Consider the following 17,269-nt stretch of genomic DNA (forward strand, 5'->3'; position numbering starts at 1 on the left):
AAAAAGAAAGAATAGTGGGACAAGTTTGTGCGTGAAGCACAAGGCAACGACTTATGGGAGTATAGAGACTATTGTGTAAGAAACGATATGCCAAAACGCCCACTATCGAGCATGAAAACAAAACGGCGGTCAAATTTAAAGAAAAGGAAGAGATCTTTATACAACAACTCTTCCGTAAAGTGCCAAAAGATACAGATACCGTTAGGATGGTACCCCAACATGACAAACAACCTAAATATATCCTGCCAGAGGAGGAGGTGGTGGCAGCGATCTGGAAACAAGGAGACTATAAGGCACCCGGCCTGGACGCCATCTGCTTTATCGCGCTGAAAGAACTCTGGTCGGAAATCCGAAACCTAATAACGGAAGTATATCAACTAGCACTCAACCAAGGCTATCACCCAACCGCGTGGAAGAAAGCCATAAGCACAATCATCCCAAAACCAGGAAAGACAGACTACTCGAAGGCCAAGGCACATAGACCAATCTCACTATTGATTATATTAGGGAAGGGATTGGAAAGGCTATGCACAGGCAGGCTGGCAGAAATCTGAGAACAAAGAGTACTCAGCACACACCAATGGCGCGGGCAAAAGGAAAGATCAGCGGAGGAGTGCTTAGGACATTCGCTGGACTGTGCAGAGAATAGAAAAGAAGAGGGCGAGAAGGTTGTGTTGGTAGCAATGGATATCACTCAAGCCTTCCCGAACGTAAGCAAAGCGAAATTGCCAAATATCGTATATGAACAAGGAAACGATGAAAGACTGGCACAATGTATATATAGCTTTATAAGTGACAGAAGAGTCCACCTAAGATTTGACGGAGAGATGAGACAAGAGCATATGGTGGAAACAGGGATACCGCAAGGAGGTCCTGCATCACCAATCCTTTTTAACCTTTATATAGCCCCCCTCAACAAAGAAGTAAACAAGTTACATCAGCAAGCTCGCCTATTACCCAGGGCGCAGCCCCTACGTCCTGGCGGGCATTCTGCACCACGAGCGCCCAGCACGTTCGGCACCGCCAGAGTACAACCTACGCGCCAGGCTCCGCCGCAGGACCGTCCCACTCTCTGGAACCGCCAGGAGATATGGCTCACGTCCGGGCGGCACTCGCCAATGCTCTGGTCGCATGGGTCGCCATGAGATTCCCTCCCCCTCCGGAGACGCTAGTATGGAGTGACTCCACCCACAGCACCTAGGAACTTTTGCTTCTTTTGATTACGTCAGTAGTACACGCGAGCACTTCCCAATGCTCTCACAGTTTTCTTGAATGCTCCCACGGCATGACGAATGCTCTCACGGCACGGCGAATACGCTCACGGCATGGCGAATGCGCTCACGGCACCGCGAATGCTCCCGCGAATGCTCGCGTGAATGCTCCCGCGAGGGTTTCCACGAGTGCTCCCGGAGCACTCACCAATGCTCACAGAGCTGAGGCATTTGTCATACCTACTCAAGGTAAGGCAATCCTCATTTTGGTTCCTTTGGATTGATACACCATCCTCAAAGAATAGGAAGGCCGCACCAGTCCCTCAAAAGATATCTAACGTGGGTATCTGTAACGGCAATATTGTATTCTGGCTAAGGCGATAGATTGGATAGTGAGAAGGAGGTATTGCGCAGTTGAGTTAGGATTTGCAATGGGGTTTCTGTTGTGTTCTTTCGGTTTCCATTACACGGAGTATTAGTCATCAACGGACTAGGAGTTGGATATATAAGGGGGCGTTGTCTCGTGCCTTTTGATATTTTCCTTCCTTTCCTCTTCTCCTCACGGAACCTTTGTATCTACCCCTCGCAACACCAAAACTTTCGAACAACAATAACTTTTGGCCTGCATTCTCGATAAAACTTTTACTCGAACACGATCCTGTATGTCAATAGACTCCGTAATCTATTGGTATCTTATCGTACATCTGTTCGTACGTGAAGTTATTCACGCTCTAGTCCCTGAGTTGTGAACTCCTTACCCCTCAACCCTCGCTTAAGCCTCGCGACCGTAGCGAAAACAACAACCTGGCCTCACCAAACATCAGCAAGCTTAACAATTTCTGTAAAGTGTCTCCTGTGTCTCCAGAGAATCAAAATCCGTTTTGATGTCTCAGGGGAACCTCAGGAGACCCGGGAGACTGTTGGGAGACTTATGAATATATAAAATCTTGCTGATGAACCCACCCAACCCCCCAAACTCCGCGGACAGGAAGAGAACTTTATCAGAAGTCTTTCCCAACCCAACCCGATCCGGAACATCAGTGATGTCCCAACAAGCCTCGTTGAGCTCCTGGTTCGCAGGAGCACCCCCACCAGGAACTCCGGCACCCCCCCGCTTCCCCAACACCCAATCAACCCAACAAACACAATCCACCACGATTGAACAAACCCAACTTGGTAACGAACCTTTCTCCATCTTCGCTGAACATACCCAATACAATGAACCATACACCCCAAAGTACGATTACATCCACCCCAGCATCGTCCCCCAAGAAACCCACTCCAGAATGGACCTAAACTACGTCTCCTGGGTAATTAGAAATGTCCTCACTGTAGCACTTGAACCCCTCAACCAAACAACCGAGCAGATCAACAAGGACCTAAAAGCTACCATTGAAGTCCTGTCCCTCCAAAACGAAACCCTTAAGCACACCGTCGACGTCCTGGCCAAACAAATGTTTGAAATGACAAAAAACCAAGACACAACCTCCGAAAAACTCCACCGCCTCCAACAACAGCTCACCAACCTCTCCGTCAACAGACCTAGCAATCAAGCAGTCAACGAAGGAAGAGCTTCCGTAATCGCCGCCGTTGCCGCTGCCACCACCATCCCTATCACCACATCCGCCAACAACCTGAACCACGCCAACAACCCGAACCATGCCCAACAACAGAAAGGAAAAGGCAAAGAAACACCAACCCCACCAGCACCAAAATCGTATGCATCCATTGCTGCAGGAGACGCCAACCCGGAATACACCATTGTCACGAACAAGAGGAAACCCAAGCCTAAAGCAGACCCCCTATTCAAACCGGAAGTCACCAAGATCAACAGAGAAATTGTCATCGAAACGAATAAGGAATCACCAGCCACCCCCTCTGACATCAGGATAAGAATCAACTCCAAAATCGAAAACCCGGACTGCCAATTCATCGCCGCCAGGAAAACTTCAAAAAACAACATAGTTCTAGAAACCAAATTCGCCACACCCGCCTCGAAAGTCTTCGAATACAAACAAGAAATCGAAACAGCCATGAAAGAACTCACAGTCCCCTTTGTTGACATTAAAGTTAATTCCAGATGGTCTAAATTCATCATACACGGAATCCCCACAACAATCGGAGATGGCTATGAAGCAGGACAGATAATGGCCTCAGAACTCAGAAGCAACTACGGAACTACATTCGAAATGGCACAAATCCCCAGATGGCTCAGCAGACCCGAAGCCAGGATGGGGAAAACACACTCATCAATGATCATCGCACTCCCAGGACAATACACAAAGAATAACCTCGGACTGAGATACCTCACCTTATTCGACCGTCAATGCAAAATCGACAACTACCTCCCAGCCAACCCAGAAACCCAATGCTCCAAATGCTTAGAGTACGGACACCGACACGAAAGATGCTCCCACCAAACTGGGAGATGTGGTCACTGCGCTGAAGACCACCAAACAAAGGAACACACATGCCCCGAATGCTCAGGAGGTACCAAATGTATCCATACACCCATCCGATGCTACCACTGCAAGGCTCCCCATAAAGCAACAGACGCCAACTGCCCAGAACGCACTAAAATCCGCATTACAAACAAACTTGGACCAGACACAAACCCAAGCCCGCTACCAATACCTATTGTCATCCCGGCCCAAGACCCCCCACAAGAAGACGCAGACATGGATAACACCCAATGAGCCACACCAAAAGGACCACGGCTATCGTACAGCAACTGAACTGCGCGAGAAATGAGCTTACAATAAAGTCAGTAATGGAGGAAGCAGAACAGGACCACAACATACTCTTTCTTTTGTTACAAGAACCATGGAATAATAAGGACGGCCATCCACCGGAATCCCCCCTCTTCTACCTATTTACGGCCAGCAATAAGGGCCACCAAAGCCGCCACATACATCAGAAAACACGCCAACCTAAAACCAAAACACCATTACATACACGATAACTTCATCGTCTCCGTCACGGTGGAAATCGAAAGCCAAAAAACACAAATCCTCAACATATACTCACCAAGGCGAAGCGGACCCTTCGCAGAAATCTCCCGACAAATAACCACCATCCAAAATTGCCTCGTCATGGGAGACTTCAACAGCCACCACCAACTCTGGTATGGACATAGATCTCACGACTACACCAACACGATTAGAACAGACAAATCCGGATACAAGAAACTGAAAAGATGGATCGATCGACAAAAGTTATCCCTACTCAACGAACCAGGCGAATTCACACACTTCCCCAGGAACAACAATAGACCGACCATTATTGATCTAACATTAGTCAAAGGACCGATACTGGACCACGACACCCGATGGAACATTGACCGATATGGAGCAGGTTCCGACCATGGGAAAACCATCCTGCAACTACGAATAGAGAAACCCCCCCACACTCCCAGAAGACTATGGCACCGAACGAACTGGGGAGAACTGGAAGAAAATATCTCAGGCCTCCATTTCCCCTCCGAAGCATGGGAAAGCCAGAATCATACAAAACAATCGGTCGACTTCATCCTCGAACACATAGATAACCTAATTGATCAGGTCACCCCGTGGAGCCAAGGACATCTCAAATCCAAGAGATGGTGGACCCCAGAACTGAAGAAACTCAAATCAACCCTCAACACACTAGAATGAAAGCCAAAAATACCCAAAAAGACGAAGACAGAGAAGCTTTCAGGAAAATCAGCAGAAAGTGTACCGCAGCAATCCGCAAAACCAAGGCGGAACAAAGGGAGAAAGAAATCACGGAGGCCAAGGGAAGTGCCATCTGGAAACTAGTCAACAAAGGGAAAAGAAGGGACATCACAATCCCAGCTATACAAGGTGAAGAAAGATTTGCGGGGAAGTGTCAAGCTCTAAGAGCCCAACTCTTCCCTACAAATTGGACGTCTCCCAACAACCCCCCTCTCCAAATAAGACCCCCCTCATTTGACCTTGGTGACGATTTTCAGGAAGTAACAACAGAAGAAATTATATCCGCAATTAAATCATTTCCAACACACTCAGCCACTGGCCCTGATAACATCTCATACCCATTCATACAAGCAATAATCAAGGCGAATACCCAGCTCTTCCAGGACATGTGCTCAGCCATGCTCCGACACGGAATCCAACCGGATCGATGGAAAGTGGCGAAATGCATACCAATCCCGAAACCAGGAAAACCCGACTACTCATCGGCCAAAGCCTACCGACCCATCTCTCTACTACAATGCTTTAGCAAAGTACTGGAAAAGATAGTGGCAACAAGACTATGCACCGCTGGAACTATTCTGGAAACCCTCAGTAAAGACCAATTCGGAGGCAGACCAACTATCTCAGCGATCGATGCCTTACTCCGCACGCTCACGCCCATCTAACAAAATCTCCTGATCAAACGAACTATAGGAACTACCCCAGACAGACCAGCACTCCTCACAAACGATATACAAGGAGCCTTCAACTGTGTCGACCACCTCCTACTCGCCGGGATCATGACCCAACAAAGATTCCCAACCTACCTGACGACCTGGTGCAAGGATTTCAACACCAATCGAACACTTCAATTCCAATTTAACCACGAAGTGGACCTACCACGACCATACACCTCAGGGCTACCCCAAGGATCCCCCTATCCCCAGTATTATTTATGATATACGCTGGGGTAATAACAGACCCCACCAACTCTCCCAAAGAAATCAACACCACTTACATCGACGACGACGCACTCATTCAACTCGCGAAGTCCCCTCTCTTCATCACTAAAAGACTTAACGAAAGGATGGAGGAAAGAATTAAGAAAGCAGAACCCCTCAACATCAAATACGAACCCCAAAAATCCGACCTAGTCTTCTTTAAACCCACAACATGAAGCACCCCGAACCCCAAAAACTCGGTAACAATCGCAAAAGAAAAAATCCACCCCAAAGATAGACTCAAATATGTAGAAGTCTGGCTGGACTCAACGCTCTCCTTCCGACCACACATCGAAGAAACCATCGCCAAAGGCCTCAAAGCCCTAGGCAGAATCTGAAACATCACCTACCTACCAGGATCAACAGTAAAATCCATTCACCACCACATCTTCCAAGGCTTCCTCCCCACTATCCTATAGGGATCGGAGGCATGGTGGACGGGAGACAACCACATCCTCCGATCACTATCCCCTCTCTACAACGAAGCCGCCAGGATAATAACAGGCCTACCCCGATGGACAAAAACCGAAAAACTACTGAAAGAGGCAACACTTCCCCCACTCGAACACCTCCTCAACCACAAATCACAGAAGTATGGGACGCGCATCCTCTGCCACCCTGCGGACCACCCACTCAACGAAAGACTCATACAACTCCTCCCCACCGGAATAAAAAACATTAAAGGCACAGGCCTACATCGGATTGCATCACTCATGCTACCCTTCCAGGAACCAGGTAACCACAGAGAGCGATGGATACAGAACGATACCCTCACCAAACACATGCTGGAAGAATGGAACTCCATCCCACTCAGCAACTACCACGAACCAGGAACCCTAAAGATTCAACCAAAACGAGCAAAACTTCTCCGATCCAAAGCAAAACTCATACACCGCATACGATGCCAAGTCACCAGAATAGACAGACACGCAGCATTCATGGAACCCGAACCCTACCAATGCGGCTCGGAACAATCCTCCAAACATACCATGATCGACTGCCCACGATGGACACAAGTACGAAGGTCACTCATGGACAAAATCCCAGGACCGCCCACTTGGGAAAACTGGCTATTCACCAACCTCAACGTAGACCTGGTTCTACAATTCGCAGCAAAAACCAACCTGCTCGACTGGTACAAAATGGACGAGGAGGACCCGGAGGATTGATACTAATCTCTTTCTTTCTTTCTTTCTTTCCGTTTTTCTGTATCTTCTCATGATCTTTCGCGTTGTCTTATATTTTTTGTTGTTTCTTTTGTTTCTTTCTTTTGTTCATAGGCGGAGGTTTCGGCGTGCGATAAGTCCTGTACTTCAAAGCAATATAAAACTATTTATTTATTTGTATCTACTCCACGAATACTACTGTTGTTCTACGTCTCGTCATAGGGTTCAACTAGTTTGTCATACTAGGTAGAGCCACTACATAGTCCATACTCTCGAACTCCTATTGCTACATCCTCACCTCGGTTGTATTCCTTGGCACTATAGTCATTACACCTACAGACCCCCGTTACACTAGGTTCCATCCTCTATTGCCAACCAATACAATATTATGGTCTACAATGTCGGAACACGTCCCTATCGATTACCAGCAATTAAGCGAAACCCTTCAAACCTTCTTCCAGGAACACCCCCAGGTCGACAATACTGTCGGAATAGAAGCTTATGTACTTCTTCAAAGGGCCCAACATGGTCTCGCTCAATATGCAACGGACTTACAGGAGGTGGAGAGGGAGGCTGAAAATGCAAGGGAAATGTTCGAACGAGATCTTGCTGTTGCTCGAACTCAACGGGTTGCTGTCGAGGTAGTTGCCCCTGATGAAGAATTGATTGGTGGTGATGATGCCCCACCCGCGCCTCCAATACCACCCGTTGTGGGTACTACCCAGCGGTCGGAGAAGCTACCAGATACTGAGGTATTTAGGGGAGATCGCGATCGAGAAAGATTACACCTATTCAAACGACAGATGAGGATTAAACTATTGGGAAATGCCGACCGCTTTCCCACACTACAGTCCAAGTTATCCTATGCATTCAGTCGATTGGAGGGTGTTGACGCTAATCAGTTCTCACAATATGTCGGAGAAGAAAGCATCGCTTTGCCTTCCATGTTGCGGTTTTATGAAATCTTAGATACTGCGTTCGGGGACCCTGATCGAATGCGAACGGCTAGGAGGAATCTTAGGAACATCCGCCAACGAAATCGAACCTTTCCTGACTATTTCGCCAAATTTCAACGGTACGCTGCCGAGTCAGGAATGGATGAAGTCTCTCGGATTGAGGCTTTGATGGAGGGTATTAATGCGGAACTCGATGAATCGATGATACACCATGAAACTCCTGCGACAGTAGATGCCTGCGCGACACTTTTGCAACGGTTAGATAATCGACGACGAGCGGCAGAAGCTAAGCGAGGAAATAAAAAGCCTTGGAATGCTACTGCCGCTCCGACCCCTTGCCCCTCACCAGCGAATCCTGCCCCTACTCCTCGCGCTGCCGCCCCAGCTGTCAATGCATCTACTCCTGAGAACCATCCCTGGTTCCGCCCAGGAGGTGATGTACCAATGGATTTGTCCGGGCGACGTCGTCGCCCCACCCCTACTGAGAGAAATTCCCGTTTAGCTGAGGGCCGATGTGTTATAGGAACTACGGAACACTGTTCTATAGGCTTAGAACAGTGAGGAATACAAGTGACGAGTTGTGATTCGGGGACGGTCGGGTAACGGAAGGAGAAGAATAGAAAGGTATCGGGTAGTGTGGGGGCACGCGGTGTTACCACACTAGTGTTATACTATTATGACGGCACGCGTACTATTGGGTGTCTCACCCGAAATAGAATAGGAAGCGGGACTCACGGCTATAGGCTGTTCTACTTAGGGAAGTAGGTCTAAGATAATAGTATGGTACAGCCCGATGACTGGCAATTGCAAGGTTCATGGTTACGTGTCAGGATTAGAATGGAGAACGGAACTATGCGGGGGCGTTTTGCTATCTGGGTTATCTTCGGGAGCATTATCTTATTCTATTATCGTTGTATCAGTACTATTAGAAAGCGGGCCTTGGCATAGGTTCCAATATGTATAAATAGGGCTGGATTCTGCGAAGACTTGAGGGTATCATGAACCATCAAGTCAAGGGAATCGGGTTTACAATATCATCAGTTTAAACGCTACAGGATTATAGCTTAGCATTGGCTATTTCCCCAAACACTATATTGTACCTTATCCCTAACTTTTACTCTTTACCTATCGCATACACTACCAAAAGTCTCCATAAGACCACTACTCGCTTAAACCTATACTTTGAGTATTTTGCTTAGTGGCGGATAGTCACCGTGCTCTCAGTAGAAGAATAAGCGCTTAGTCTATTAGAAAAGACCGAGGTACTATATGCACCCCCGAGTGGCAATAGCAGCCATCGATAACTACATTTGCGCTACATCCTTCATCGTACGAAGAGGAAGCACCGAACACCTATACTGCGGATACCTCCACTACACAGGCCTCTTCGCATAAGCAGGAACCACCGCTACATTCGAGGAATACGACTCCGAGATCCTCAACTACCCAGAACTCTTCCCAATCAAGATCACTCTCTCGCATTGGTCTTTCGGACTTGCTCACCCAGCCCCCTGGTTCACTGCTCAGCCCTGGTGCAGAAGGCAACCACAGCTCAAACTCGAGCAACTTAGCAATGTCAAGGGCTCATCAGCAACGGTCGGAGGAAGATGTTTGGGGAAATGGCCAGTGCTAAGCGATAATTCTGTAGCGTTTTAAACTGATGATATTGTAAACCGGATTCCCTTGACTTGATGGTTGATGATGCCCTCAAGTCTTCGCAGAATCAAGCCCTATTTATACATGTTGGAACCTATGCCAAGGCCCGCTTTCTAATACTAACTGATAAACGATAATAGAATAAGATAATGTTCCCGAAGATAATCCAGATAGAAAAGCGCCCCCGCATAGTTCCGCCCCTTCATTCTAATTCCGACACGTAATCATGAACCCTGCAATTGCCAGTCATCGGGCTGTACCATACTACTATCCTAGACCTACTTCCCTAAGTAGAACAGCCTTCTGCCGTAAGCCCCGCTTCCTATTCTACTCCGGGTGAGACACCCAATAGTAAGCGTGCCGTCATAATAGTATGATACTAGTGTGGTAACACCGCGTGCCCCCACACTACCCGATACCTTTCGATGCTTGTCCTCCCGTTACCCGACTGTCCTCGCATTGCAACCCGTCACTCGTATTCCTCACTGTTCTAAGCTTCTAGAACAGTGCTCCGTAATTCCCGTAACACTACTCCCCCTTCCTAGACGTCGCCCTCGACCGTTAAAACACTTCTATGATAAAAACCCTGTGGGAAAAGTCATAGAGTAGGGAAAGGTATCGAGCTTAGTCCCGCCTGTTTCGTTGTCGCTTACGAGCCCGGTCATTATCGATCGGTGGGCCTTGACTTCTCGTATGGGGTCGTATGTTCGAGGTTGGTTGGAAGTTCCCGTCTGCCAATGCCTCCTGTGGCTCGGGTGTTGTCAGTCGCTTTCGTGTATTCTGTTTCCTGGTAGGATCCGGGTCCTCACGATAGGGTCGTAGCAGCATCTCGTGAAAGACGTCATGAACCTTCCATTCTACCGGAAGTTCAAGGCGGTAGGCTCGATTGCCCACTACTGCTGATATTGTAAATGGTCGCGTGAATCTGTCTGACCACTTGGAGTATTCCCCTAGGTTCCGAGTATCCAGCAAGACTTTCTGACCGATAGTGAACCGCTGTATTGCTGGCCCTGGCTTTGACGCCATCCTGTCGAAGGTCTTCTGTAGCGTATCTCTCGCTAACTCGTGAGCCGTGATGATCTCATCCAAGTAGTTGTTCCCATTGGCATCTAACCGTTCGATCTCTGCATCTGTAGACCAATCCGTTCGAGGGTGGAAGCCATAATTGCAGTAGAACGGTGATTGCCCGGTCGACGTATGCTTTGCGTTGTTGTAGGCGTATTCCCAAATAGGCAACAGGTCCTTCCATTTCTTGCCTGTTCCTGCCGTATATGCCCGGAGATAACCTTCCATATGCTGGTTGGTTCGTTCTGTCTGGCCATCGGTCTGCGGGTGGAATGAGGTGGAGAGTCTCCTACGAATCCCCAATCTTTCCGTGATTGCTGTCCAGAATGCTGACACGAACTGTGTTCCTCTGTCTCAAGGGGCAGCGGTGGCAGATATTCCGCAGGGTACGATGTGCGACAGTAGTAGCTGTCGAGTTAGTCAAGCAAGGCGCGATGGTCTTCGTAAGGAAGAGAAGTAACAGCGTGTAGGTGGAGAACCAGCGTAGATTATAGTAGTGGTCCTACCTGAGATGGTACGCCAGGTGAGGACGAGTGTTTATATTATAGAGAATACAGAAGATAGATAGATAGTTTTATATTGCTTTGAAGTACATGACTTATCGCACGCCGACGCCTCCGCCTAAAAACATAAGAAAGAACAAAAGGAAAAGGAAACGGAAAAAGCGAAGAAGAGGAAAGGAAAAGGAAAGATAACGTGAAGGATCATAATGCGGAACAGAAAAGGAAAAGAAAAGATAGAAAAAAAAATCATTCCTCCGGGTCCTTCTCATCCATTTCGTACCAGTTGAGTAGGTTGGTTTTTGCTGCGAATTGTAGAATCATGTCTACGTTGAGGTTGGTAAATAGCCAGTTTTCCCATGTGGGCGGTCCTGGGATTTTGTCCATAAGTGGCCTCCGTAGTTGTGTCCATCGTGGGCAGTCAATCATGGTGTGCTTGGAAGATTGTTCCGAGCCACATTGGCAGGGTTCGGGTTCCCTGAATGCTGCGTGTCTGTCTATCCTGGTGGCTTGACATCGTATGCGGTGTATGAGTTTTGCTTTGGATCGGAGGAGTTTTGCTCGCTTTGGTTGGATTTTTAGGGTTCCTGGTTCGTGGTAGTTGATGCATGGGATGGAGTTCCATTCTTCCAGCATTCGTTTGGTGAGAGTATCGTTTTGGATCCATCGCTCTCTGCGATTGCCTGGTTCCTGGAAGGGTAGCATGAGTGATGCAATCCGATGTAGGCCTGTTCCTTTGGTATTTTTTATTCTGGTAGGGAGGAGCTGTATGAGTTCTTCTGTTACGAACCACTACCGCAACACGGAGGAAGCATGAGTCATCGGAAAGTGCCGGAGGTTTCTGCGAAGGATTAGTAATCGGGTTGTTTCTTCTTTCTTATATATAGGGGGCGCTTGCCCCCTCACTGTCTACTTCTCTCCTTACGCAACATCTTGTATTTTACTTTGAGTTATTACTTTGGGGGATTTACTTCGCTTCAATACACTTCTTTACTCTCCGTCCACGTTACGTCTGCTGCCCATCATGCTCTTCGCATCCGCCGTTATGTTCCTCGTCGTCGCCCTCATGGCCCTCTGCTCGCTTACCCAGCTGTTCCCCTCGGCCCCCTCGCCGACCGCTGTCTCCTCCGCCCTAGTGCGGACCCTTGTCCCTGCCCTCGGGCACACCGCTGACTCCCCACTCCCCATCGTGCGAGCCTATGTTCTCCTCCCCAGGAGCCCCCTAGTGTCCTTCGACCCCCTTGCCAAGCCCTCGCACACGGTTCCTTACACTATGTTGCGTACCTTATGGTCGACCGACACCCTCTTTCCGAAGAACACCAACACACTGCTACCATTCGCTTACGCCGCCATCTTCCTCCTAGCCTGGACAACAGCCTACCTACTCGGTAGACTTCCCCCCCGAGCTAGGGAGGAACCATTCGCCGACCAAACCCCCCCACTATTGACACCCCGACGCACTCGACGACTACAACGCCTCCTCCTCCAATGCGCTGACTCTTTTGGAAACCCTACAGGAAACGACCCGGGTTGGTGTTTCCTAACACTAACCTCCAGGGACTTCCACCCCTACCTCATCGGCATCGGACCATACCCATCGCCTGTCAAGGTCTTGAATACCCTTCATCGGTTAGGAGCACCACTACTCCCTGCCCTGGTCACCCGTCATGGGGGCACAGCCCACGTCACCAACGCCCCCGGCGCCCACACGGCCACACGACTCTTACGGACGAGAAGGGTAGGAGCCAAACTCAAGATCGGACAACTACACCACCCCGGCGACTGCGAACCCTTTGAAGTACCAATACGGCTATCTCGGAACAAGGAAGCGCTCCAGGCGCTGGTGGACACCGGAGCCACCGGATATGGGTTCATTGACGCTTCCTTCGCCAAAGCCCGCGGATATCCCCTCGAAGAACTAGCGACCCCAAGACATTTGCAAGTGATCGATGGACGAGCCATCGCCTCCGGAGCCATCACCCACTGTTGCAAACTCCGCCTCGAGATGAATGATCATGTGGAAGGGGCCTCCTTGTTTGTCACCAAGCTCGGCGAAACGAAAGTGGTCCTCGGACTCCCCTGGCTACAACACCACGCTCCCGAAATACGGTTCGCCGACCGATCCATCTCCTTCCACGCCGAACGCTGCCAACAGCACACTGCAACTCTCTGGACCTCCACCCTCACCTGTCCCACATTGACCGCCTCCGCCGCCACCCTGCCGCCCCCGCCAATACCCCCGAGACCACGCACCGCCATCCCCTCGCGCCCGCCGCCAATACCCCCAAGGCCAGCCACCCCTCGCCACACGACTACCCTGTCCGCCGCCCGATTCCGCAGAGAAGCACAACAACCGGACAACCAGCTTTTCCTACTCGCAGCCCGAGCCCCAAGCCCAGACTCATCGCCGTCCCGATCAACCGATGAACTGGTCCCCGCCGCTTACCACCAATACCTCCACCTGTTCCAGGAATCCGAGGCCCAAGCGCTCCCCAACCACCGGTACATCGATCACGAAATCCCGTTGATGGAAGGCAAGCAACCACCCTTTGGCCCCCTGTACGGCATGTCCTCGGAGGAATTAAAAACCCTGCGGGAATACCTGGATGACCAGCTAGCCCGAGGGTACATCCGTTCATCTTCGTCCCCTGCAGGAGCTCCCGTCCTGTTCATCAAAAAGAAGGACGGATCCTTAAGGCTATGTGTGGATTACCGCGCCCTCAACGCAGTCACCATCAAGAACCGCTACCCACTGCCGTTGATCAACGACACCTTGGACCGATTAAAAGACGCCAAGATATACACCAAGTTGGACCTCCGCCAGGGCTACAACCAAATCCGAATCAAGGAAGAGGAAGAATGGAAAACAGCCTTCCGAACCCGGTACGGGCTGTTCGAATACCTGGTCATGCCATTCGGACTCACCAACGCCCCCGCTACCTTCCAGGCCTTCATGAACGATACCCTCCGAACCCACTTGGACGACTTCTGCACGGCGTACCTCGATGATATCCTGATCTACTCCAACACGCCCGAAGGACACCAGCAGCATGTCCGCATTGTCCTGGACAAACTACAAGCCGCGGGCCTCCACTGCAAGCCAGAGAAGTGTGAGTTCCACGTGGATCGTACCGAGTACCTGGGGTACATCATATCCGGCGAAGGGGTCACCATGGCAACCGACAAAACAAAGGCGATCCAGGAGTGGAAGACACCCACCTCGGTCCACGACGTACAGGTCTTTTTGGGGTTCGCCAACTTCTACCGAAGATTCATCCGCGACTACTCCAAGGTAGTATCCCCCATGACGAACCTGTTGAAGAAGGACGCCCCGTTCGTATGGACAACCGCGGCGGAACACGCTTTCGCCCAACTAAAGGAAGCTTTCACCACCGCCCCGGTACTAAGGCACTACAACCCCGAACGAGCGTGCATAGTGGAAACCGATGCCTCTGACTTCGTTGCGGCAGCTGTACTCTCCCAGAAGGACGACCAGGGAATCCTACACCCTGTGGCGTTCTACTCCCACAAGATGACGCCAGCCGAGTGCAACTACGACATTTATGACAAAGAGTTGCTAGCGATCGTACGCGCGTTTGAACAATGGCGAAAGTACTTGGAACCCAACAACCAAGAAACCACGGTGTACTGCGATCATAGGAACCTGGAGCACTTCATGTCCACAAAGATCCTTAACCGTCGTCAAGCCCGCTGGTCCTTAACGCTGTCCTCCTTCAACTTTGTAGTCACCTACCGCCCAGGTACGAAGAATGGGAAACCTGATGCCCTCACACGTCGATCTGGAGATCTCCCTAAGGAAGGGGATGAGAGATTGACCCAGCAGCACCAGGTTGTACTAAAACCAAAGAACCTTCGTCTGGCGGCCGCACTACAGACCCCCACACCCTCCAAAGTGGCACCATCCCGCCAAAGGGAACTAGAGACCGCACTGGCCAAGGACCCTCTATCCAAACAACTCATGAAGGATATCGTGGCGAAGAAGAAACACTCCCGCTTCTTACCCATAGGTGAATGCACAGTTAAGGAAGGATTACTGTACTATCAGGGCCTACTATACATCCCTGACGACGCCGCTATCAAGTTGGAGATCCTCCGCACCCACCATGACGCACCTTCGGCCGGACACCCAGGACGGGCACGCACGCTGGAACTACTGTCCCGGAACTTCTACTGGCCCCAAATGCGGAAGTACGTCGCCCGTTATGTGGACCACTGCGATACCTGCTCCCGAATTAAGCCGGCCCGACACGCCCCGTATGGTCTCCTCAAACCACTGGCTCCCCCAGTCAAACCTTGGTCTTCGTTATCCATGGACCATGTTACAGGCCTACCGAGTCCCAAGGATCTAACGCCATCTTAGTAGTGGTCGACCGGCTCACCAAAATGGCCCACTACATCCCCACGAGGGACACCGCCGACGCCCCGGAACTGGCCCGACTATTCCTACAACACATTTGGAAAGCACACGGGCTGCCGAAAGACATCGTATCAGACCGGGGCTCAACCTTTACCTCGCAGTTTTGGAAGTCACTCTGCGGCCAATTGGACATCAAACCCCGATTCAGCACAGCCTTCCACCCACAAACAGACGGACAGACCGAAAGGGTAAACGCCATTATGGAGCAATACTTACGGGGCTACATCAACTACCAACAGGATAACTGGGCAGAGTTTCTTCCCCTGGCAGAATTCGCGCATAACAAAGCCTCTACGGAACCGTTGGGAGTCAGCCCGTTCTTTGCCAACTATGGGTATAATCCCCAACTAGACGTCCTCCCTGCTGAAGAAACGCACAAAGTCACACCGAAGGAGGTACTGGAATTTGCGAACGCAATCTACACCTTACAGGCTGCCCTGCGATCAGAGATCCTGTATGCACAAGCCGCCGCCGCCGAGAGTGCAAACGCCGCCCGACTTCCAGAGCCCCGACTCGAAGTAGGAGACATGGTATGGCTATCGAGAAAACACATACGCACCACTAGGCCATCGGATAAACTAGATCACAAACGGCTAGGGAAGTTCAAAATACTCGAACGCATCGGATCACATGCCTACCGCTTGGAACTCCCTGCCTCGATGAAGTCCCACCCAGTATTCCACTTTTCATTGCTGGAACCTGCTCGGACCCAACCTTTGCCAGGCCATATACAACCACCACCGCCCCCAGTAATCGTTGAAGGGGAGGAGGAGTTCGAAGTACAGGAAGTACTGGACTCCCGAATACGGCATTGGGAATTACAATACCTAGTCAAATGGACCGGCTACGAACAGCCCACCTGGGAACCGGCTCGGAATCTCGATGCGGAATTAGGGGCACTGCAACGCTTCCGCTCCCTATATCCCAACAAGCCCGCGGAATCCTTAAGAGGACCTTGCGTAGGAAAGTATAGTTTGTTACGGTTTCTTTCGCAAATGAAACCGCTCTATGTTACGTTCCCTGGTGTTTCGCCTACAACCATTTGCTAACTTGCTATGTACTTACTTTCACCTCGCCTCCCGCCTACTTGCTCGCAGGAGCTCGCTCTTCGAGAGGAGGGGCTAAACTGTTACGAACCACTACCGCAACACGGAGGAAGCATGAGTCATCGGAAAGTGCCGGAAGTTTCTGCGAAGGATTAGTAATCGGGTTGTTTCTTCTTTCTTATATATAGGGGGCGCTTGCCCCCTCACTGTCTACTTCTCTCCTTACGCAACATCTTGTATTTTACTTTGAGTTATTACTTTGGGGGATTAACTTCGCTTCAATACACTTCTTTACTCTCCGTCCACGTTACGTCTGCTGCCCATCATGCTCTTCGCATCCGCCGTTATGTTCCTCGTCGTCGCCCTCGTGGCCCTCTGCTCGCTTACCCCGCTGTTCCCCTTGGCCCCCTCGCCGACCGCTGTCTCCTCCGCCCTAGTGCGGACCCTTGTCCCTGCCCTCGGGCACACCGCTGACTCCCCCCTCGCCATCGTGCGAGCCTATGTTCTCCTCCCCAGGAGCCCCCTAGTGTCCTTCGAC

General features: G+C 50.4%; 5 protein-coding genes across 5 annotated transcripts; 4 read left to right on the forward strand and 1 right to left on the reverse strand.

The window, feature by feature from the left end:
• Positions 1-7,468: 7,468 nt before the first annotated feature.
• On the forward strand, positions 7,469-8,610 carry LAJ45_11647 (uncharacterized protein; the record flags this gene model as incomplete). Its single annotated transcript, XM_046121128.1, has 2 exons — positions 7,469-8,445; positions 8,550-8,610. 2 exons carry the CDS (start codon positions 7,469-7,471, stop codon positions 8,608-8,610), a joined length of 1,038 nt encoding a protein of 345 aa, XP_045965681.1.
• Positions 8,611-10,306: 1,696 nt separating this feature from the next.
• LAJ45_11648 (uncharacterized protein) lies at positions 10,307-10,975 on the reverse strand (the record flags this gene model as incomplete). Its single annotated transcript, XM_046121129.1, has 1 exon — positions 10,307-10,975. One exon carries the CDS (start codon positions 10,973-10,975, stop codon positions 10,307-10,309), a length of 669 nt encoding a protein of 222 aa, XP_045965682.1.
• Positions 10,976-12,520: 1,545 nt separating this feature from the next.
• On the forward strand, positions 12,521-13,674 carry LAJ45_11649 (uncharacterized protein; the record flags this gene model as incomplete). Its single annotated transcript, XM_046121130.1, has 2 exons — positions 12,521-13,566; positions 13,629-13,674. 2 exons carry the CDS (start codon positions 12,521-12,523, stop codon positions 13,672-13,674), a joined length of 1,092 nt encoding a protein of 363 aa, XP_045965683.1.
• Positions 13,675-15,226: 1,552 nt separating this feature from the next.
• LAJ45_11650 (uncharacterized protein) lies at positions 15,227-15,628 on the forward strand (the record flags this gene model as incomplete). Its single annotated transcript, XM_046121131.1, has 1 exon — positions 15,227-15,628. The coding sequence occupies one exon, from the start codon at positions 15,227-15,229 to the stop codon at positions 15,626-15,628; it is 402 nt and encodes a 133-aa protein (XP_045965684.1).
• Positions 15,629-15,651: 23 nt separating this feature from the next.
• On the forward strand, positions 15,652-16,734 carry LAJ45_11651 (uncharacterized protein; the record flags this gene model as incomplete). The annotated part of the gene is made up of 1 exon (XM_046121132.1): positions 15,652-16,734. The coding sequence occupies one exon, from the start codon at positions 15,652-15,654 to the stop codon at positions 16,732-16,734; it is 1,083 nt and encodes a 360-aa protein (XP_045965685.1).
• Positions 16,735-17,269: the final 535 nt, after the last annotated feature.

The sequence above is a fragment of the Morchella importuna genome (genome assembly GCF_003444635.1).
Source record: "Morchella importuna strain M04M26 chromosome Unknown Morimp01GS080, whole genome shotgun sequence".
NCBI classification, from domain to species: domain Eukaryota; kingdom Fungi; phylum Ascomycota; class Pezizomycetes; order Pezizales; family Morchellaceae; genus Morchella; species Morchella importuna.